Raw genomic sequence first — 20,991 nt, forward strand, 5'->3', positions numbered from 1 at the left:
TATATATATATATATATATATATATATGTATATTATTTTAATTTGTACATAAAAAATAATATGCGTGTGTTAAAAAAATATGTGTATTTTAATATGTATATTAATATATATATTAATGTGTTATATTGATATTGATATTTATTTTATTTTATTTTTTTTTTTTTAGCCAACACCCATATTGTGTGAAAACAACTGCGGGTTTTATGGCAACCCTGCAAATAATAATTTATGCTCTAAATGCTATAGAGAATTTCAAGAGAAAAAAAAAAAAGAGATATCTGAAGGGGAGAAAATGAATGATAAAAATATGAATGATACATTAAATAATTATAATAATAAAATAAGTGAAATAATTGAACCAACGTTTGTAAATGAAAAACAAACGGAAAATGAAAAAAATAGTTACATAAAGGAAGAAAATTCTTCCATAATAAACAATGAACAAAATAAAGAAAGTGAAATGCAACCAGTAACCTTAGATAATACAGAAGAAAAAGATAATTCTAGTCAACCTGTAGAAGATAAAAGTAAATGTTTCTTCTGTTCTAAACGTATAGGATTAGTAGGAATTAAATGTAGATGTAATCATTATTTCTGTTCACTTCATAGATATGCTGATGCACATAATTGTACATTTGATTATAAAAATTATCATAAACAACAGCTAATAAAAAATAACGTTAAAGTTGTTGCAGATAAAGTGGAAAAAATATAACAAAAAAAATAAATAAATAAATAAATAAAATAAAATAAAATAAAATAAAATAAAATAATAATTTAAGCATCATATGTATGTATATATATATATATATATATATATATATATATATATAATGCCAAATGTGTACAAAATAAATACAGCAACATATAAAAACTTCATACAAATTAGATTCAAATTAAACGCAAATTAAATAATATATAACATATAACTTCATCCTTTATTACCTTTTTTCACTATTCTTTTTTTTTTTAACTGTGCTTTTATATATATATATATATTTATATATGTATATATTTATTTATTTATATGCATATTTCTTTTATATATGTTATGATTTGTTTTTATTGGAGCAATAATTTTATATTTATTAATTTTTTTTTTTCTTTTCCTCCTTCGTTCCTTTTTTTTTTTATTTTTTTTTCTTGCTACCCAAATCATAATATATATATATATATATATATAGGTGTTAATAATATATTAACATTTTTGATAATTCATTTTTGAAGTAATAAAAAAAAAAAATAATAAAAAAAACACTTCCTAAAAAACTAAATAATTAAAATAAATTACTTTATTTTTGTTTATCTTTTTTTCTTTATTAGCTTATTTATTTATTTTTTTTCTTTTTTTGTATATTTTTTCCTATATTATATTTATATTGAAAATTCCTTATTGGGATAAATATAATATATATATTTTTTATTTCTAGTTAAATTAATAGTTTAGGAGTCTAATATATATTAAATAACAAAACATTTTACAAAATAGGTTCATGAAAATTTATCTATATTTTTAATATGATCTAAATGGAAAAATATAGAAACATACATATAAAGGCAGAATTTCTTCCCTATAAATAATGAAATGGGAAAATATTATTTTTTTCGTATATTAAAATGGCATATGTTATTGTCCCTGAAATTTTTATATTAATTATTATTCCTGTTTTTTAGCTGTATTATTATTTTTTTTTTATTTTTTCTTTTAAATTTTAGCTGTTTTTTTTTTTTATTTTTTCTTTTAAATTTTAGCTGTTTTTTTTTTTTATTTTTTCTTTTAAATTTTAGCTGTTTTTTTTTTTTTTTTTCTTTTAAATTTTAGCTGTTTTTTATTTTTTTTCTTTTATATTTTAGCTGTTTTTTTTTTTTTCTTCTCCATATTTTAGTCTCAAGTTATTTTCTTATTATTAGACTTTACCTTGAATGTTAACATAGTTTTCGTATTCTTAAAATTTTTTTAAAATGAACAATATAGAATATTACTAAATAATTGATATTGAAAGGGAAAAAAAAAGATATGTTATATATATATATATATATATATATATATATATATATATATATATTTATTTATTTATATTAGACACATATATATTTGTTAATTTTATTTTTTTTGATTTTGTTTGAATACAGAAAAAAATTTAGTGAACGTGCCCCATTTTATAATAACATTTACAATGCATAAATAATAAAAATATATGTTTTGTTTATTTGTTACCTTATGTATATTCATAATAGATGATATAAAATGAACCTTGTCTAATTTATAATTTGTAGAAAATATGAAAAAATAACAAAACGATAGTTTCTTTTTTATTTTAATATTTACTAAATCTTCTTTAATTATTTGATTTATATATAAATATATAACGAATGTGAATAGGTTTGATAATGAACAGTTTTATGTACAACATTTATAAGAGCGAATTATGCCATAAATGTAAAATTTATAAACAAATTATAAAATGAATTATGAACAAATTATAAAATGAATAATAAACAAATTATAAAGTGAATTATAAGATGAATTAAGAACAAATAAAAGGAGAAATAGATAAATACACATTATATAAAATATAGTGTATATATTATTAACAATAATATGTATATATTTATAATTTCATAAGATAACAAAAATGAATTATTTTGTACATATATATATATATATATATATATATATATATATATATCTTACCAATTATTGTATCACACTTTTTGTGCGTATATTTAATTCTTTTAGAACAATTTTTGTTTAATTAGGTGTATTTGGATTTCTTTCTACTGCCTTTTGAATATTTTTTTCCCTTATGGAAATAGCAGTAACAATAAATTTCTTCATAGCTTTATGATAAGAACCATCATCATTTTTCAGAATGTTTGGATGAGTTCCTCCCTTAGATAAATATAATTGTTTGTTGGTACTTGCACTTAACTATAGGAAACGAAAATAAATAAATAAATAAATAAATAAATAAATAATATATATCCAATTAACATGCTTGTTTTTAAATAATGGTATGTAATATTCTATTTTTTTTATATTCTATAAATATTTATATAAGAATAAATAAAATATCAGAACTCGGAATAATTTACCTGAAACAATGTTCTTGTATGGCTTGTTGGTACTTTTTCATCCTAATAAAAAAAATAAAGATAAATGTAAATGTTATAAATAAATACATACATACATATATATATATGTGTTATCACGTTTATATATTTAATTTTTATACCATTTCAGATAAGGTAAATAAGGTTGGTACTGTAATATTTTTAATTTTTGTTTCATTATCCATTTTACTTCTTATTATCATGTCATAATCAAATAAGAAATAATTAAGGAATGGATGAGAATATCTCGAGAGCTCCTTTAAACTTGTAAATGCATTCTGAACAATTAATCCACTTATCTACAGGAAAAAAAAAAAAAAAAAAAAAAAAAAATTAATTAGTATGTATATATTATATATATATATATATATATACTTATTTGCTTATTATTTTTACATGATCGTGCTGTTTTAATGCCGTGTCAATTGCAACTGCGGCTCCCATTGAACTAAAAGAAAAAAAAAAAAAATATATATATATATTAATATATAAAAATATGAATATATATTGAACACAATTTATAATATATATATATATACATATAACGTTTACCTTCCAAATATAAATAAATGCTTTGGATTTTTTGTCTTCACATATTCTATATACACATGAGCATCTTTATAAAAATATTCTTCTGATGGTTTAGCAATATTAGATCCGCAACTTAAAAAAGAAAAGTAAAAAACATATATATATATGTATATAATTTTTGATAAGAAAAATTATTACAATTGAATATTATATTAATTTATATATTCTTTTTTTTATACCCTCTGTTTGAACATGAAAATATGTTGACATCAACTCTCTCTATAATTAAATTAAATAAGTTCATGTATTTTTCTAAATCTAAAAGAAAAAAAAAAAAAAAAAAAAAAAAAAATTATAAGCTTTCATATATATTCATACTATATGGTATATTCTCTTTTTATTATTTTATTTTTTTTTTTTAATGAATGAAAATAATCATAATTATTACATCCTCCGTTTCCTTGAAAATAAAGCATAATTGGTTTGTTCTCAGAATCTTTGGTCTTAATATACCAACTAATAAAAAAAAAAAAAAAAAAAAAAAAAAAAAAAATATATTATATATATATATATATATATATATATTACTATGTACCAATATATTACATTGTTTTCCCTATTTATCATTTCATTTCATACCATGTGAATTTATGATTATCCTTCGTTGTTAATGTAACGATTTCATAGTTCTCTCCTAAAAAAAAATAAAATAATAAATAAAAATATAGGAAGAATTATTTCAATATATACTTTATTCTATGACATGTCTAAAAGAATTAACGTGTCTATTACCCAGTGTTTGGTTTTTCTCTTCAACAGTAGGGACTATAAAAAAAAAAAAAATAAAATTATAAAATAAATAATAATAATATTATTTTGTTATTTATATTTTTCTATGTAAAACATTTCCATATTTTATCATTATTTTCATTATTATTTATTTATTATTTTTTTTTTTTTTTATATCTTACATTCATTTGAGAATACAAAACTGTCTTGTTTGAGATATATATAAGCTTCAAAAAAAAAAAAAATAAAATAAATATATATATATATATATATATTAAAAATAGTGAAAAACTATCTTATAAATTATTAAAGATTTTTAATTAAAAAAAAATGTCTGGCAAAAAAAAATATCTGCATGGTTTTCTCTTTATTTTATTACTATTTAGGGCACATACGAAGAGGGCTAATATGATGAATGCAAAAAATATATATTTTATTATTCTCATTTTACAATAATAAGTAGATCTAAATAAAGATTTAACTTTATTTTATGTTGTTATTTTTATAAGAACACAAAAGAATGTTGTATATATATTAATGATATAATTTTTTAATAAATTGGGTTATATATAATGATGGAGATCTAAGAAAAAAAAAAAAAAAAAAAAAAAAAAGAAAACATAAAAATAATAAAAAAAAAAATATATTTATATATGTTGATATGTAAATGTTTTATTCTCTCATACATGTATTATATACAAATATTTTATATATTCATAAGTTGTTATTATATATATTTTTTTTTTCTTCTTTAAAAAGATGGTTTTTATTGTTTAACAAAAAAAAAAAAAAAAAAAAGAAAAATTTATACATATATATATATATATATATTTATTTATTTAATATAATGATGTTTATATATAAGAGAATATATACACACAAAAATATATACAGTCATAATGTTGTTATAAAATATAATAATATATATATTAATTATGTATTTTATTAATTTAAAACAAATTATGGGAAAAATAATAAAGAAAAAAAAATAAAATAATAATTTTATAATATACATGTATTTATATATATAGTTATATATACATTATATTTTTTAAAATGTAAAACCATATATACAAAGGAGATAAATACCTATAAGATGGTTCAAAAATAAATAAATATATATACAATAATATATAAATATATATGTTATATATAAAAAAAATAATTCGTCAAGGAGCATTTCTCTTTATTTTATAAAATTAAAAATTTCAAAAAAATAAAATAAATAAATATATATATATATATATATATTATATATATATAATATTTATATAATAAAGGTAGCTGAAAAAAAAAAAAAAAAAAATTAGGGGTGCCATTTGCTGCTGTGCTTAGTTTATTTTTATATATCCACCGCATTTAATGCATCCTTTAAAAAAAAAAAAAAAAAAAAAAAAAAAAAAAAAATATTTATATTAAATATATATTTATTTTCTTATGTAATAAAATTTAAAAAAAACATAAAAAATATAAATAAAATCATCACTTTTCTCATATATCAATATAGAACAAATCGAGTCTTATATATAATATAATTATATAATCATATGCATGTTCTTAAAAAATGCAAAAAAATAAATAAATAAAATAAAATAAAAATAATAAGAGAAGACAAATATGATGAAAAAAAAAATTAAAATAAATGATACACATAGAAATATATTTATATATATTTAATATAAATCATAAAAAAAAACAAAACATACCTTGATTAGAGCTGTTTGTAACAATTCGTTATTTCCGCCAAATGCTTGATCCAAGTGTAATTTCGCCTTGTTACACTAAAAAATTAAATACATAAATATATATATGTGGAGAAAATAAAAAAGGTCATATTGCAAAAAAATAGATCAAGTAAAATGAAATTTATATAAATATGCAAACCAAAAAAAAAAAAAAAAAAGAAAAAAGAAAAAAGAAAAAAGAAAAAAGAAAAAAAAAAAAAATATAATATATAATATATATCATATTACATAGTCAATATATTATAAAAGATAAAAAAAATATATATTTTATCTCAAAATGTACACATTTATTTGTGTTGACAAATGTAACGTAATAATTACATATATAATATATATATATATATATATATATATGGAATATATCCATTTTATATTATCATATTTATATACCTTAAGAATGGCTTCCTCAATCGTATTCTTACAACATAATCGATATATAAATACTTCATTTTTTTGGCCTATAAAAAAATTATGGAATTTTTCAAAATAAATTATATATAATATATATTTATATATATATATGTATAAAATAAAATTGTATAACATTATAATATTTTATTATTAATATACAATCTGTTATTTACCTAATCGATGAACTCTATCCTCTGCTTGCCTATCATTATGTGGATTCCAGTCCTACAATAATACAATATACAAAGCAAAAGAAAAAAAAAAAAAAAAAAAAAAAAAAAAAAATGTGAATATATTCTTGTATAGTTTATTTTATTTTATTATATTATTTATTTATTTTTCTATTTTTTATTTTTTATTTTTTATTTTTTATTCTCTGTTATTCGCCTTAAAAAATATATTTTTACCTGGTCCATTAATATGACATGATTTGCCGCTATTAAATTGAGACCCACACCTCCCGCTTTTGTTGACAAAAGAAAAACAAATATATTTTCATCTTTTGAAAAACGTTTTATGATTTTCTGTCTTTCAATAGTGTTTGTTGATCCATCTAATCTTACATAAATTTGATGACCTGCGTCATTTTGTGTACCAACAGATGAGGTAGAAAGAGTCGATGAAGTAAGACATATTTCTTCATCATCTTCATCTTTTTTCTTTTTATTATATTCACAATTTGTATCTTTAGTTCTCTCTGAATTTTCCATATCTTCATTATATATATCATTTGGTTTTTTTATATTTTCTTTAAAACAAAATTTATTTTCATCCCCATCATTAATATTATTATTATTGTTATCATCATGACGTTTTGTTTCTTTACCTATATCATGATAATTTTGTTCTTCTTTTATAAACACATTTACATTTATATTATTTTCTTCCTTACAGATGGTATCATTTTTATTTATGCTTTGTGAACTTTTAATAGTTTGTATATGATCCATATAATCACTATCATCATATATAAATTCATATAACAAGGCCTCCTCTATAATATCAAGAAAAGTAGTAAATTGTGAAAAAATTAATACTTTTTCTTTTTTCTTCCTTATATCTTTAATAAGAGATAACATATGATTAATTTTACTACTATTCAAAATATGTTCTTTTGTTATTAAATATTTATTTAATTTATTATCGCCTTGAGAAATTAAATGTTTGATTGATAAATGTATATCAAAATCTGATATTTTCATAAATTCATTTTCAACAGTTTTTAAATCTAAATCTACATATTGATCAGTATTATAATAAAAATATTTTGAAATTTTTTTAATATCTTCAACAGTATAATAATATTTATGTAATAATGGATGGTTACATATTCTTCTAAGTATAAATATGGAAGCATTAATCATTTTACCTCTCACTTCCTTATTGTTCTTATTATTTTCTTGATTCTTTTTTGATTTATTAAGTGTAACTTCTTTAGTAGGACTAGTACTATCCTCACACATATTGTTATTATTATGACTATTACTATTACTATTATTATCATCCTTTATATTATCTTCATCCATATCATTACTATCATCATCTCTTTTGTGAATAACAATATTACTATTCTTATTCTCTTCATCTGTCTTTTCAATGTTAATAGTTTCTTCATCCATTTCTCTATCATCATCATCATCATCATGAACATGAACATTATCATGACCTATATCAACATCTACATTATGATCAGCAGATTCCATATTATTTGTATTATTATTACAGTGACCATTCTGATAATTTTCTTTATCTACATTTTGTTGGATTTCCTTCTTTTCTACCCTAGTATTATTTTTCTCATTTTTAATTTCTTTTTTATTTAATATGGCATATATTTTTTGTAATTCCTTTTTGCTAGAATGCGTTTCTAAAAATTCAAGATGCTTAAAGGTCTTTTGCATTTTTGAAAAAATTTCATCTTTATATAAATTCAGCTGTGTATTATTTAATGGTAACTTAATAATAAGACTATGTTTTTTAGGCATATCTATAAAGACATGTTTTTTTGACCTTCTTAATATATATGGTTCAATTATAAGTTGTAATAATATAATTTCTTTATTTTTTAATTCTACATGTTGCTTTAAATCATCTCTAATGGTTTGTATTAAATAATTCTTAATAATACTTTTATTGGTATCTGAAACAATAACATTATTATCTTTTTCATTATCATCTTTTATATTACCATCTGTTACTTCTTCGTCGCACTTTATATCATAAATATTGTAATTATTATTCATGCTGTTATTATCGTCTGTTAATTTGTGACACATATCTGAACATTTATCCATCATAATATTATTACTACTATTATTATTATTATTACTATTGTTATTATTATTATTACTATTATTATTACTATTATTACTATTATTATTACTATTATTATTATTATTATTATTATTATTATTATTATTACTTTGTGTTTCATTTTTTTTCATAATTTCCTCTACGAAGGTTGTCAATTTTGGTGTCGTCCCTTCATCCATTTTTTTTTTTTTATTTCTTGTCTGTACCTCTTCTTCGTACATAGCTATAAAAGCTTGCATTGCATTATTTATATTCGTCTCGGTAAATATATGAGGCATTAAAAATAAAAGTAAGTTGGTTAATTCTTGTGTTTTATTTTGTATGGGAGAACCTGTTAATAATATTTTATTATTAAAGACAATTTTTTTTTGTAACTTTTTATATATAAGTGAGTTTTTATTTTTTAAAAAATGTGCTTCATCAAATATGAGATAATCGTATTTTTTAATTTGTCGAAAGTATGAAACGTCATTCTTTCCCATGAGCATATTGATGCTGGTAATGATTAAATGGATATTATTATGACCATCATCATTATTATTATTATTATTATTATTATTAACACCATCATCTTCATCATCATTATTGTTACTTGGAAAGTATTTATTATTCTTGCTCCCCTTGCTACTAAATATGTCATACGCTAAATATCTTCTTTCAGACTGACTACCATAATATATAATTTTATGATTTCTTAAATATGGACACCACATATTAATTTCATTATCCCAATTTTTTAATAAACTCGTAGGTGCTACAATAATTGTTTTATTTTTAATAGTTCCTGTTTTATACATATAATCTAGAAAAACACATGTCTGGGCTGTTTTCCCAAGTCCCATTTCATCAGCTAATATACCATTTTTATTTTGTTTATATAAAACATATAACCATAATACACCACATTTTTGATAACATTTTAGTTTATGAAAAGTGTCTACATATTTTTCGAAATCTTCATAGTTTGCTTGAAAATTACTAACTCTAAAAGAACCTTTAACAAATTCTTTTATTAATTCTTCTTTTTTATCTTTTTTTTCTGATGTGAAATGATCAATAATTCTATTTTTAATTTGTATAGATATATACAAACATTGATATAGTGTATTTAAATTATATTCATATTCTGCTTTTTGATTTTCATCATCCTCATCATAAGAATCTAGAATTTCTATATCATTACTTTGTTTTTCATCTTCCACTTTTTCTTTCTTCTTTTTCTCATTATTATTATTTTTTAATTTATTATCCTCATTATCAGAATTTAATTTTCTAATTTTAATTTTTTTAGATGATATTTCTTCATTTTCATTATTATCATCACTACTAGAACTATCTAATAAACGTCTTAACTTTTTCTTTTTTTTTTTCTTTTTTTTCTTCTTCATATTTATTATTTCATCATCTTTTGTTTTTTCTTCGTCATGTTCTATCTCCTCTTCACCCACCTCCATTTTATCTTTATACACATACTTGTTAAAATCCAAAATGTTGTTATTTATTTTTCTTTTCCTTAGGGGGTCCACAAATTCAAACACATCCATACCTTTCTTATTATTGAAAAGGAATATATAAATAGATATGTGTGTATATGTATGGATAGGTGGGTATTCGATTTATAGGATAATGTTAAAAAAAGGAATTTACAATAATGTATATATAATATTATATTATCTTACTAGGGGTTTAAACATATATATATAATATATATATATATAATAAATATTTAATTTAACACATCAAAGGTATTATATAAATATAATTTTTATTCTGATATGTAATAGTTCAAATCATAAAGCCATAAATATAAACATAAATATATATATATATATATGTATTATTTATATATATATATTTATTTATTTATATGTTCTTTTATACTCATTTAGTTCTTATGTGTGTTTTAAAAAACGCTTAAAGAGCTCAAAATTAAAAAGATAAATTAATAAAATAAAAATAATATAACCTTAAAAATATTTATCGTAAAAAGGTATATATGTATAATATCACCTAAAAATATAATATGCTTATCATCATATGAATATGTACATTTATTTTTATATATACAAAGTGGTAATTTTTACTAAGAAAAAAAAAATAAAATGATATGAAATAATCTTTATATGTAAATAAAATAAATATTTATATATACATTTATTAAAAAAAAATTTAAGTATATTTATCAATTTATAAAGAAATAAGGGTTATGGTCTTTTTTTTTTTTCTTTTTTAATATATAATTTTAAAAAAATAATGATAAACATATTTAATATATTATATATATATATATATATATATATATTTATATATTTATATATTTATTTATTTTTCTAATTTGCGGCTACTTTAAAAATATTAAGTTGAAAAGCAAAATAAAAAGACGAAAGGGAAAAAATAAAATAAAATTATAAATATATTCACATTATAAAATATATATATATATATAATATATTTATTTAACAATATTTTTTTATATATATATTATACTATTTAAGCTCATTTCTCATAATACTCTTTACATATATAATATATATATATATATAATATATTTATTTATATATATTTATTTTACCACTATAGCTTTATTTTATTTTATTTTTTTTTCTTTTCTTTTATTTGCTTTGCTTTATTTATATTTTTTTTTTTTATTTATCATCATAAATCTAATAAATATTTAAATATATGCATAGCGTTTAAAAATAAAATGGTAGATAAGAAATATATTAATAATATGATAATTTATAATATGCTCATGTAATAATTAAAATTTAAGAATATGAATTCATAATATATTTATATTTTATGTATTATTAAGAAGAAGAAAAAAAAAATAATAAAATAAAAATAAGGCCTTCTTCAATATTTATAAAATAAATACTTATATTATAATATAATATATAATATATAATATCATCTTAACAAATTTTATATAATTCAGAATGGGTGTATTTTATTATCTCATTTTTATTAATATACAAAAGTCATTTATTATGTCAATCGTTTTATTCTGATCTCATGCAGAAAAATATGATAATATAAAAAAATATCCTTATAACAATTATATAAAAAATATATATATTATACATATATATATATATATATATATTATATATTTCATACATAATATTTTTTTTATTTATTATTACATAAAATAATAATATATTATACATATGATGATAATTATGTATTTTTTTTTTTTTTTTTCTTTTTTCTTTTTCTCTTAATTTTTAAAAGAGATATATAATTAAATATATAATTATAAAGTTATATGCCATTATGCTTTTAGTATACATTATTTTTTTAATGTGGTATCATATTAATAAATAGATGTTTTATGTACGTATAAATAAAAAAAAAAAAATATATAAATAATATATATATTATATATGTGTTCATAAAGTACGATTAAAAAAAGTACAAGAATTAATATTTAAAAAAGGCTATTGTTATAATATTCGTTTGCTTAAAAATATCTTTAAAAAGAAATACGTCAAGAATAAATAAATAAATAAATAAATATATATATATATATTTATATAGAGAGATATTTTAATTTTACAATTATGTTAAAATAGTTATAAAGAAATAGATGAGAGAAAAAAAGAAAAATAAAATAATGTATATATTAATACATGTTGATATATTTGAAGGAAAATAAGAAGAAAAAAGAATTTCTTATAGGAAAATAATAATTTTTTTTCCTAAATTGAATTTATACATATAACATATATTATATATTTATATATTATATATTTAATTCTTATGTAGAGACAATATGTCGGTATATTAAAATCGCAACAATGAAATTATTTATATGTTTAGCATATAATTTTTGAATATAATTATTTTAAGTCACATAAAAGCTCGGAAAAAAAAAAAAAAAAAAAAAAAAAAAAAAAAAAAAAAAAAAAAAAAAAAAAAAAAAAAAAAAAAATCATTTGCGCGTAAATGTATAATTTATGTGTGTTATCATATAAATATATTTTTAAATATATATATATATATATATATATATATATGCCTATTTATATATTTATATATTTTTGATATATCTTTTTATATATGTTTTATTTTGTGTGTTCAAAATTTAATACACTATAATACAATGAAACGTCAAAAAAAAAAAAAAAAAAGGAAAAAAAAAAATTTATACTAATACAAAAAACAAATGTAAAATATACATATGTATATAAATATCATATATATAGGTATTGTGTTACTTAGAAAAAAAAAAAAAGAAAACGTGCATCTTATGTAAGAAGCGCTTTTCTAGAATTCATAAAGGGTCTATATATATATTCATAATCTTCATTTAATGAATCTAAAGTTTCTTTATTAATTTTATATACAACAAAACTAAAACGAGGTCCAATTTCTTTGAGGACTATTTCATTTGTTTGATTTTTTTCCCAATTATAATGTCTAAAATATATAATATCATTTTTGTTAAAGAAAACAATAACTCGATTGTTTTCATATTTTTGTAAATTTAAATATTCATTATTTTTAAAATATATTTGTAAATGATCATTATTATCTTCATCATCTTGTGTAGTATGTGTTACGAATTTAATTTTGTTCATTTGGTCCATTTGGTCCATTTGGTTAGTATCGTTGTTATTCGTATTAATATTTATATTTTTATTTAATTTATTATCTTTTACAATTTGAGAATTATGTTTAGGCATTTTTCTTTTATTCGTACGCATGGTAACAGGAGGAAATAAATATTTAAATATATTCATAATTCTCTTTCCTAGATCTGAATGGAAATTATGAAAAATTAAATGTGGAGTACATAAAGATATATTATCGATTTTTTCATTAAATTCACATCTCATTTTACAATCCTTTATTGTACAAAATAATGTTGGCCCAAATGGTAAATGACAAATAATTAAATTTCTAGGTATTCCTTTATATTCATGTAATATAATAACATCAGTAATATTATTTTTTCTTGCAAAATTTAAAATATCTTTAATAAAATAGCTACCTCTATTTATTTTTTCACTATTTGGTATAATTAATTTTAATTCTTTTGCAAAATTTTCTAATGTCGATGATGGATTTCTTGATGTTGTTATTAATACTCGGGGATTTTCAAGACCACAAAAAAAATATTCATCATCAACTTTCCTATCAAATGATTTCTCATCATATAAGTTCATATTTTTCCTTAATTCACTTTCTTCATCTTTTAAATCTCCTCTTATCTTTTTATTCTTATCATAACTTTCTTTTATACTCTTAATTTTTTCAGCGTACTTTTTTTTCTCATCCTCAACTTTTTTTAGGTATAAATATTCTTTCCTCAATCGAATATTTCTCCTTAGCATCTTTTTAACAAAAAAAAAAAAAAAAAAAAAAATTAAATAAAAACAAAATAAAACAAAATGAAACAAAGTAAAATAAAATAAAATACAATACAACAAAAAATAATCTTGTGTTGTAATATTTTATCTTATTATATTTAAGCATATACCACTAAATCTAAATTGTGACTCCTATAAATATAATATAATCTTTTATTTAACAAAAAATTAAATATATGATGAATATGTCATAATTTTCATTATAATTAAAGTTGTTTATATTTATATATTTTATTTTTTTTCAATATATACATATATTATGTTATATTATTATCATAACGATTGATGTTATGAATTAGGAATCATAATTAAACATATTATAAATATAAATAAATAAATATATATATATATACATATATATATATATATATATATATATATATATATATATATATATATATATATATATATATATATATTTATTTATTTGGTAATATATTATTATTTTTTTATATATATATATACTTATATATTTTATCTTATAATTATTCATAATAAATACATTTTAATATATATATAATGTATTTTATTTTTTTATAATTTATATAATATATATTTTATATATATCATTTTTTTATTGGAAAAAAAAAAAAAAAAAAAAAAAAAAAAAATTACATATTACAACGCATTCTACATATATCAAATAATATTCTTTTTATTATATATAATATATATATATATATATATATATATATGTAGAGAGAGAAAACCAATTCCTTGATTATACTTATATGGGGAAATATGTAAGTATTATATAACTTTAAATTTATTGTTATATATTATATTTCCTTATTTTTTATTTTTTTTTTTTTTAATTGTCCATAAATATATATAATAACTCCAAAGAAAATAATATTATATATTTTTTTTATATATTAATGTGAATATTTAAGTATTAAAATGATACAATTTTTTAACATAATATTTGTAACTCATAAAAGAAAAAAAATTGAAAAATGAAAAAAAGAAATTAAGAAGAAATATGTTTATAAAAAATACTTTTCCTTTTTGGAAGAATCGAGAAGTAATATATTATATATAAAATTAAAATGTAATACCAAAAAAAAAAAAAAAAAAAAAAAAAAAAGAAATGAAAAAGTTGAACATATATTATTATATTATTTATATCTTTTCCAGTTTTGTGGTTTAATAAGTAATTTATTTTCCAACAGCCATCTAATTTTTTTCTCCTTATTATTTTAATTTTTTATATTTAAACAAAAAAAAAAAAAAATATATATATATATATATTATATATATACTACCATTTAAATCTTTATAAAATAATGGTTGGAAAAATATATTAGATAAATGATGAAAAAAAATATATATACATATAAAAATTCGGTTGTTAAAATTTTCTTTTTTTTTTTTTTTTTATTGAAAGAAAAAGAGATTGTATTCAATTTATCATCATAGGAAAAAAATTAAATACACAAAAATTTTATATATTATTATAATATAAATGTGGGGCTATTTATTATATCCTTTTATTCTTTGCATTTTTTTTTTTCTGTTATAAATAAGAGGCAAAAAAAAAAAAAAAATAAAATAAATAAATAAATAAAAGAATGGACATATATATCTTATAAATATATGTATATATATTTATCTTACAATATAATATATATATTTTATAAAAGCTATACCCAAGATATTATACTTTATATGTCTTTATTTAGGAATACAAATAAAAAAAAAAAAAGAAAATCTTCTAAAATAATATAAATTATATATATATATATATATATATATAATATTTTTTTTTTTTTGTGTTAGGTAAAAATACTATATTAATATAAAAATATAAATAACCTTAAGAAAATATACAATTATTTTTTTTCATTTCATTTAATGATGCTATTAAAAGCGGAATATTTTACAAAAAATAAAAATATGTTATATATATATAAATATATATATATATATATATAATATATTTTATATGTAAGTAAAATTTCATGTATAAAGAAATATAGTATTTTTTCTTATTTTATTTTATATATATAAATCGAGAAAATTAAAAAATGCTTTTAAATAATAATACAAATTATTTTGTATATAATAAAATAATATATTATATATATTATTTATATATATACGCAAAATTATGAAAATCCACATAATAAAAATATATATATATAAATATATATAATTTATATTATATATATATAATAATTTAGGCCCCGTGCCCTTATTTTGATTTTTTTTTTTTTTTGGAATTTATAAACTTGTGATAAAAATATATATAATAATATTTTATATATATAATTTTATATAAAATATAATAATAAATGTATTATATATTATATATATATATATATATATATATATATATATATTATATAAACTATATATTTTAAAAATATATATTAATAAATATTGTATAGATACCTATAGAAACATGCAATTGAATATATTTCTTGTAAAATTTACATAGAGTACTTATATTTTTTTCTGCAGGGTAGGAAAAAAAAAAAACAGAAGGGGCGAAATGGCCCCGCATTTTTGGGATTTTTATTTGGATTAAAAAAAATAAGAAATAACGAATTTTAGTCCCTTGAACTTGCAAAGAAAAAAAAACTTATAAAAGTAGGATAAAAAATTTTTTTTTTTTTTTTATAAAAAATATATGAATGTAGCATTTATAATATTTTTTTATACAAAATATAAATTATTCGCATAAATATCTGGTGAAATACAAACAAGAATAAATTCAACAATATTTATATATTTTTTATTTATTATATATATATAATATTTTTTTATGATACTACTATTTATATATATATATATATATTTATATGTATTATATATCTCGTTTATAACAAATTGAAAAATATAAAATATATTTATATTCAAATAAAAGTAAAAATAAAGTAATTATATTATATATATTATTAATACTTATTATATATATATTATATAACATAATATTTTAATGGTTTATTTATAATAATATATACTATATATGTTATATATAAATAAATACCATAGTTCTTATATATATATATTTTTTATATATTGTAATATTATAAAAAAATTCGTAAAATATAATTTTTTTTATTTTATTATATATTTAACATTAGTAATTATTTATATTATTTATATTTATATACATAATATAATATATGTAAAAAAAATAAAATAAAATAAAATAAAATAATATCTTATACAAATATAATAATAAATTATTATATATAAATAAAATATATATAATATATTTACAAAATAAATAAAAAATAGTAAATATTTATATAATATTAATAAATAAATATATTCTATATATTTTTTATAAAGATAAATAAAATAATAATAATATATTATAAAATAATATATTTATAAATATATATTTTTTATATATTTCCAAAAAAAAAAAAAAAGATAAAATATTTTCGTATCTTAAGAATAATTTTTCTTATATTAATTATATTATATTATATTATAATTATTTAAAAATATATTATTTGTAAAAGTTTTATAATTATATAATAAAATAGTATAAATATAATATATTATTATATATATATAATATATAAATATATTTATATTTATTATTATTATTATTATATATATATATATATATACAAAAGAATTAAGAAAAAATGGCTAGTGCAAAAGGTTCAAAACCAAATTTACCAGAATCCAATATCGCTATTGGAATTGATTTAGGTACTACTTATTCTTGTGTTGGTGTATGGAGAAATGAAAATGTAGATATTATTGCTAATGACCAAGGTAATAGAACAACCCCATCTTATGTTGCTTTCACCGATACCGAAAGATTAATTGGAGATGCTGCTAAAAACCAAGTAGCTAGGAATCCAGAAAATACAGTATTTGATGCTAAGAGATTAATTGGTAGAAAATTTACAGAATCATCAGTACAAAGTGATATGAAACATTGGCCATTCACTGTTAAATCAGGTGTTGATGAGAAACCAATGATTGAAGTTACCTATCAAGGAGAAAAGAAATTATTCCATCCAGAAGAAATTTCTTCTATGGTATTACAAAAAATGAAAGAAAATGCTGAAGCATTTTTAGGAAAATCTATAAAGAATGCTGTCATTACCGTTCCAGCTTATTTTAACGATTCACAAAGACAAGCTACTAAAGATGCTGGTACAATTGCAGGATTAAATGTTATGAGAATTATTAATGAACCTACTGCAGCTGCTATTGCATATGGTTTACACAAAAAAGGAAAAGGTGAAAAGAACATTTTAATTTTCGACTTAGGAGGAGGTACATTTGATGTATCATTATTAACTATTGAAGATGGTATTTTTGAAGTAAAAGCTACTGCTGGTGATACTCATTTAGGTGGTGAAGATTTCGATAACAGATTAGTAAATTTCTGTGTTGAAGATTTCAAAAGAAAAAACAGAGGTAAAGATTTATCAAAAAATAGTAGAGCCTTAAGAAGATTAAGAACACAATGTGAAAGAGCAAAACGTACTTTATCATCATCTACACAAGCTACAATTGAAATAGATTCCTTATTTGAAGGTATTGATTACAGTGTTACTGTAAGTAGAGCAAGATTTGAAGAATTATGTATCGACTATTTCCGTGATACTTTAATTCCAGTAGAAAAAGTTTTAAAAGATGCTATGATGGATAAAAAAAGTGTACATGAAGTTGTTTTAGTTGGTGGTTCTACAAGAATTCCAAAAATCCAAACTTTAATAAAAGAATTCTTTAATGGTAAAGAAGCATGCAGATCAATTAACCCAGATGAAGCTGTTGCATATGGTGCAGCTGTACAAGCAGCCATTTTATCTGGTGACCAATCAAATGCTGTCCAAGATTTATTATTATTAGATGTTTGCTCCTTATCATTAGGTTTAGAAACTGCTGGTGGTGTTATGACCAAATTAATTGAAAGAAACACAACCATACCTGCTAAAAAGAGTCAAATCTTTACTACTTATGCTGATAACCAACCAGGTGTCTTAATTCAAGTATATGAAGGTGAAAGAGCCTTAACCAAAGATAACAATTTATTAGGAAAATTTCACTTAGATGGTATTCCACCTGCACCAAGAAAGGTACCACAAATCGAAGTTACATTCGATATCGATGCTAACGGTATCTTAAACGTTACGGCTGTAGAAAAATCCACTGGTAAACAAAACCATATTACAATTACCAACGACAAAGGAAGATTATCTCAAGATGAAATTGATCGTATGGTTAATGATGCTGAAAAATACAAAGCAGAAGATGAAGAAAACAGAAAAAGAATCGAAGCAAGAAACAGCCTTGAAAATTACTGCTATGGAGTTAAAAGCTCATTAGAAGACCAAAAAATTAAAGAAAAATTACAACCAGCTGAAATTGAAACATGTATGAAAACTATTACAACCATACTTGAATGGTTAGAAAAAAACCAACTTGCTGGAAAAGATGAATATGAAGCCAAACAAAAAGAAGCAGAATCGGTTTGTGCTCCAATTATGTCTAAAATCTATCAAGATGCTGCTGGTGCAGCCGGTGGTATGCCAGGAGGTATGCCCGGTGGAATGCCCGGTGGAATGCCAGGTGGTATGAATTTCCCAGGAGGTATGCCCGGAGCAGGAATGCCAGGAAATGCCCCAGCTGGAAGTGGACCAACAGTTGAAGAAGTTGATTAAACTAATAAAAAAAAAAAACATTAAACAGGACAAATATAAAAATATATATATTATAAAAATATATATATATATATATATATTTTTTTTTTTTTTTTTACATTTTTGTAAATTAATATATATTGAATACATATATGCCAAACAAAAAAGAAAAATATATCTACATATATTTATATATATATATATATATATATATATATTCATGTGTAATAATATATACAATATTTATACATATAAAAATATTTTTTATATTTTCGGTTATATAAATAAACAAGCTATTTATGGATCACACAAATATAATTATATATTTGTATATGTATTTTTATATATATATATATATATATGTATGTGTAATTATTTATTTTTTTTTTCCTCATAAAATTATAATAAACTTTTGTACTGCTTAGAAATTAAAAAATTAATAAATTAATAAATCATTAAAGGTTTTTATTTAATTTGAAAAATAAGTTTTTTTTTAAAGAATATACATCCATACAAAATGTTTTTAAAAATATATGTATTATTAGGCATGAAATATATATATTATAAATATATATATATATATATTTTTTACAAGTTGAAACACCTTAAAATTGTTCTTTTTTTTTTTTTTTTTTTTTGTCATGGGATTATTCAGGAGTATTATTATTTATAAATATTTTAAAAAAATATCCCATATGAATGAATATATAAAAAAAAAATTAAATAGTTTATGTTGATATTTAATAAGTTTAAATAGTATTTGAATTGTATGCATTTTTAGCAATATAAAACATATATATATATGTATATATATATATTATATTTAAAATATAATATATTAATCATCTTTTCATTAAGTAAAGGAATTAATTATATCTTTCACAATAAACCTCAAATATGTAATATATTTTAAGTTCTTCACTATATCATTTTTATTTCAAATAATTAAATAAAAGTTCTTTTTATTAAATATAAACAAAAAAATAAGAAAAAAAAAAAAAAAAAAAAAAAAATACACATATATATATTATATATATATATATATATATATTTATATATATAATACATTTTACAATAAACATCCATTTGTTCCTT

At 18.3% G+C, this 20,991-nt stretch overlaps 5 protein-coding genes across 5 annotated transcripts in view; 2 read left to right on the forward strand and 3 right to left on the reverse strand.

Annotated features, from left to right (window-relative positions):
* PF3D7_0818500 (zinc finger protein, putative) overlaps window positions 1-715 on the forward strand; it is a gene marked incomplete at both ends in the record, with an annotated part of 899 nt that extends 184 nt beyond the window's left edge. The window contains one exon of the mRNA XM_001349304.1: window positions 167-715. Within this exon, the coding sequence (XP_001349340.1) occupies window positions 167-715 (549 nt within the window). The remainder of the gene's footprint in view (window positions 1-166) is intronic.
* Window positions 716-2,752: 2,037 nt separating this feature from the next.
* PF3D7_0818600 (BEM46-like protein, putative) lies at window positions 2,753-4,880 on the reverse strand (the record flags this gene model as incomplete). Its single annotated transcript, XM_024473167.1, has 11 exons — window positions 2,753-2,932; window positions 3,097-3,138; window positions 3,237-3,413; window positions 3,511-3,562; window positions 3,667-3,777; window positions 3,885-3,963; window positions 4,094-4,161; window positions 4,285-4,339; window positions 4,438-4,470; window positions 4,617-4,661; window positions 4,814-4,880. 11 exons carry the CDS (start codon window positions 4,878-4,880, stop codon window positions 2,753-2,755), a joined length of 909 nt encoding a protein of 302 aa, XP_024329066.1.
* Window positions 4,881-5,776: 896 nt separating this feature from the next.
* On the reverse strand, window positions 5,777-10,447 carry PF3D7_0818700 (DNA helicase, putative; the record flags this gene model as incomplete). Its single annotated transcript, XM_024473168.1, has 5 exons — window positions 5,777-5,803; window positions 6,141-6,215; window positions 6,570-6,637; window positions 6,764-6,815; window positions 6,998-10,447. 5 exons carry the CDS (start codon window positions 10,445-10,447, stop codon window positions 5,777-5,779), a joined length of 3,672 nt encoding a protein of 1,223 aa, XP_024328955.1.
* Window positions 10,448-13,153: 2,706 nt separating this feature from the next.
* Window positions 13,154-14,242, reverse strand: PF3D7_0818800 (U3 small nucleolar ribonucleoprotein protein IMP4, putative; the record flags this gene model as incomplete). The annotated part of the gene is made up of 1 exon (XM_001349301.1): window positions 13,154-14,242. The coding sequence occupies one exon, from the start codon at window positions 14,240-14,242 to the stop codon at window positions 13,154-13,156; it is 1,089 nt and encodes a 362-aa protein (XP_001349337.1).
* A 3,641-nt stretch (window positions 14,243-17,883) lies between these two features.
* On the forward strand, window positions 17,884-19,917 carry PF3D7_0818900 (heat shock protein 70; the record flags this gene model as incomplete). The annotated part of the gene is made up of 1 exon (XM_001349300.1): window positions 17,884-19,917. One exon carries the CDS (start codon window positions 17,884-17,886, stop codon window positions 19,915-19,917), a length of 2,034 nt encoding a protein of 677 aa, XP_001349336.1.
* Between the last annotated feature and the right edge of the window lie 1,074 nt (window positions 19,918-20,991).

The sequence above is a fragment of the Plasmodium falciparum genome (genome assembly GCF_000002765.6).
Source record: "Plasmodium falciparum 3D7 genome assembly, chromosome: 8".
Classification (NCBI taxonomy): domain Eukaryota; phylum Apicomplexa; class Aconoidasida; order Haemosporida; family Plasmodiidae; genus Plasmodium; species Plasmodium falciparum.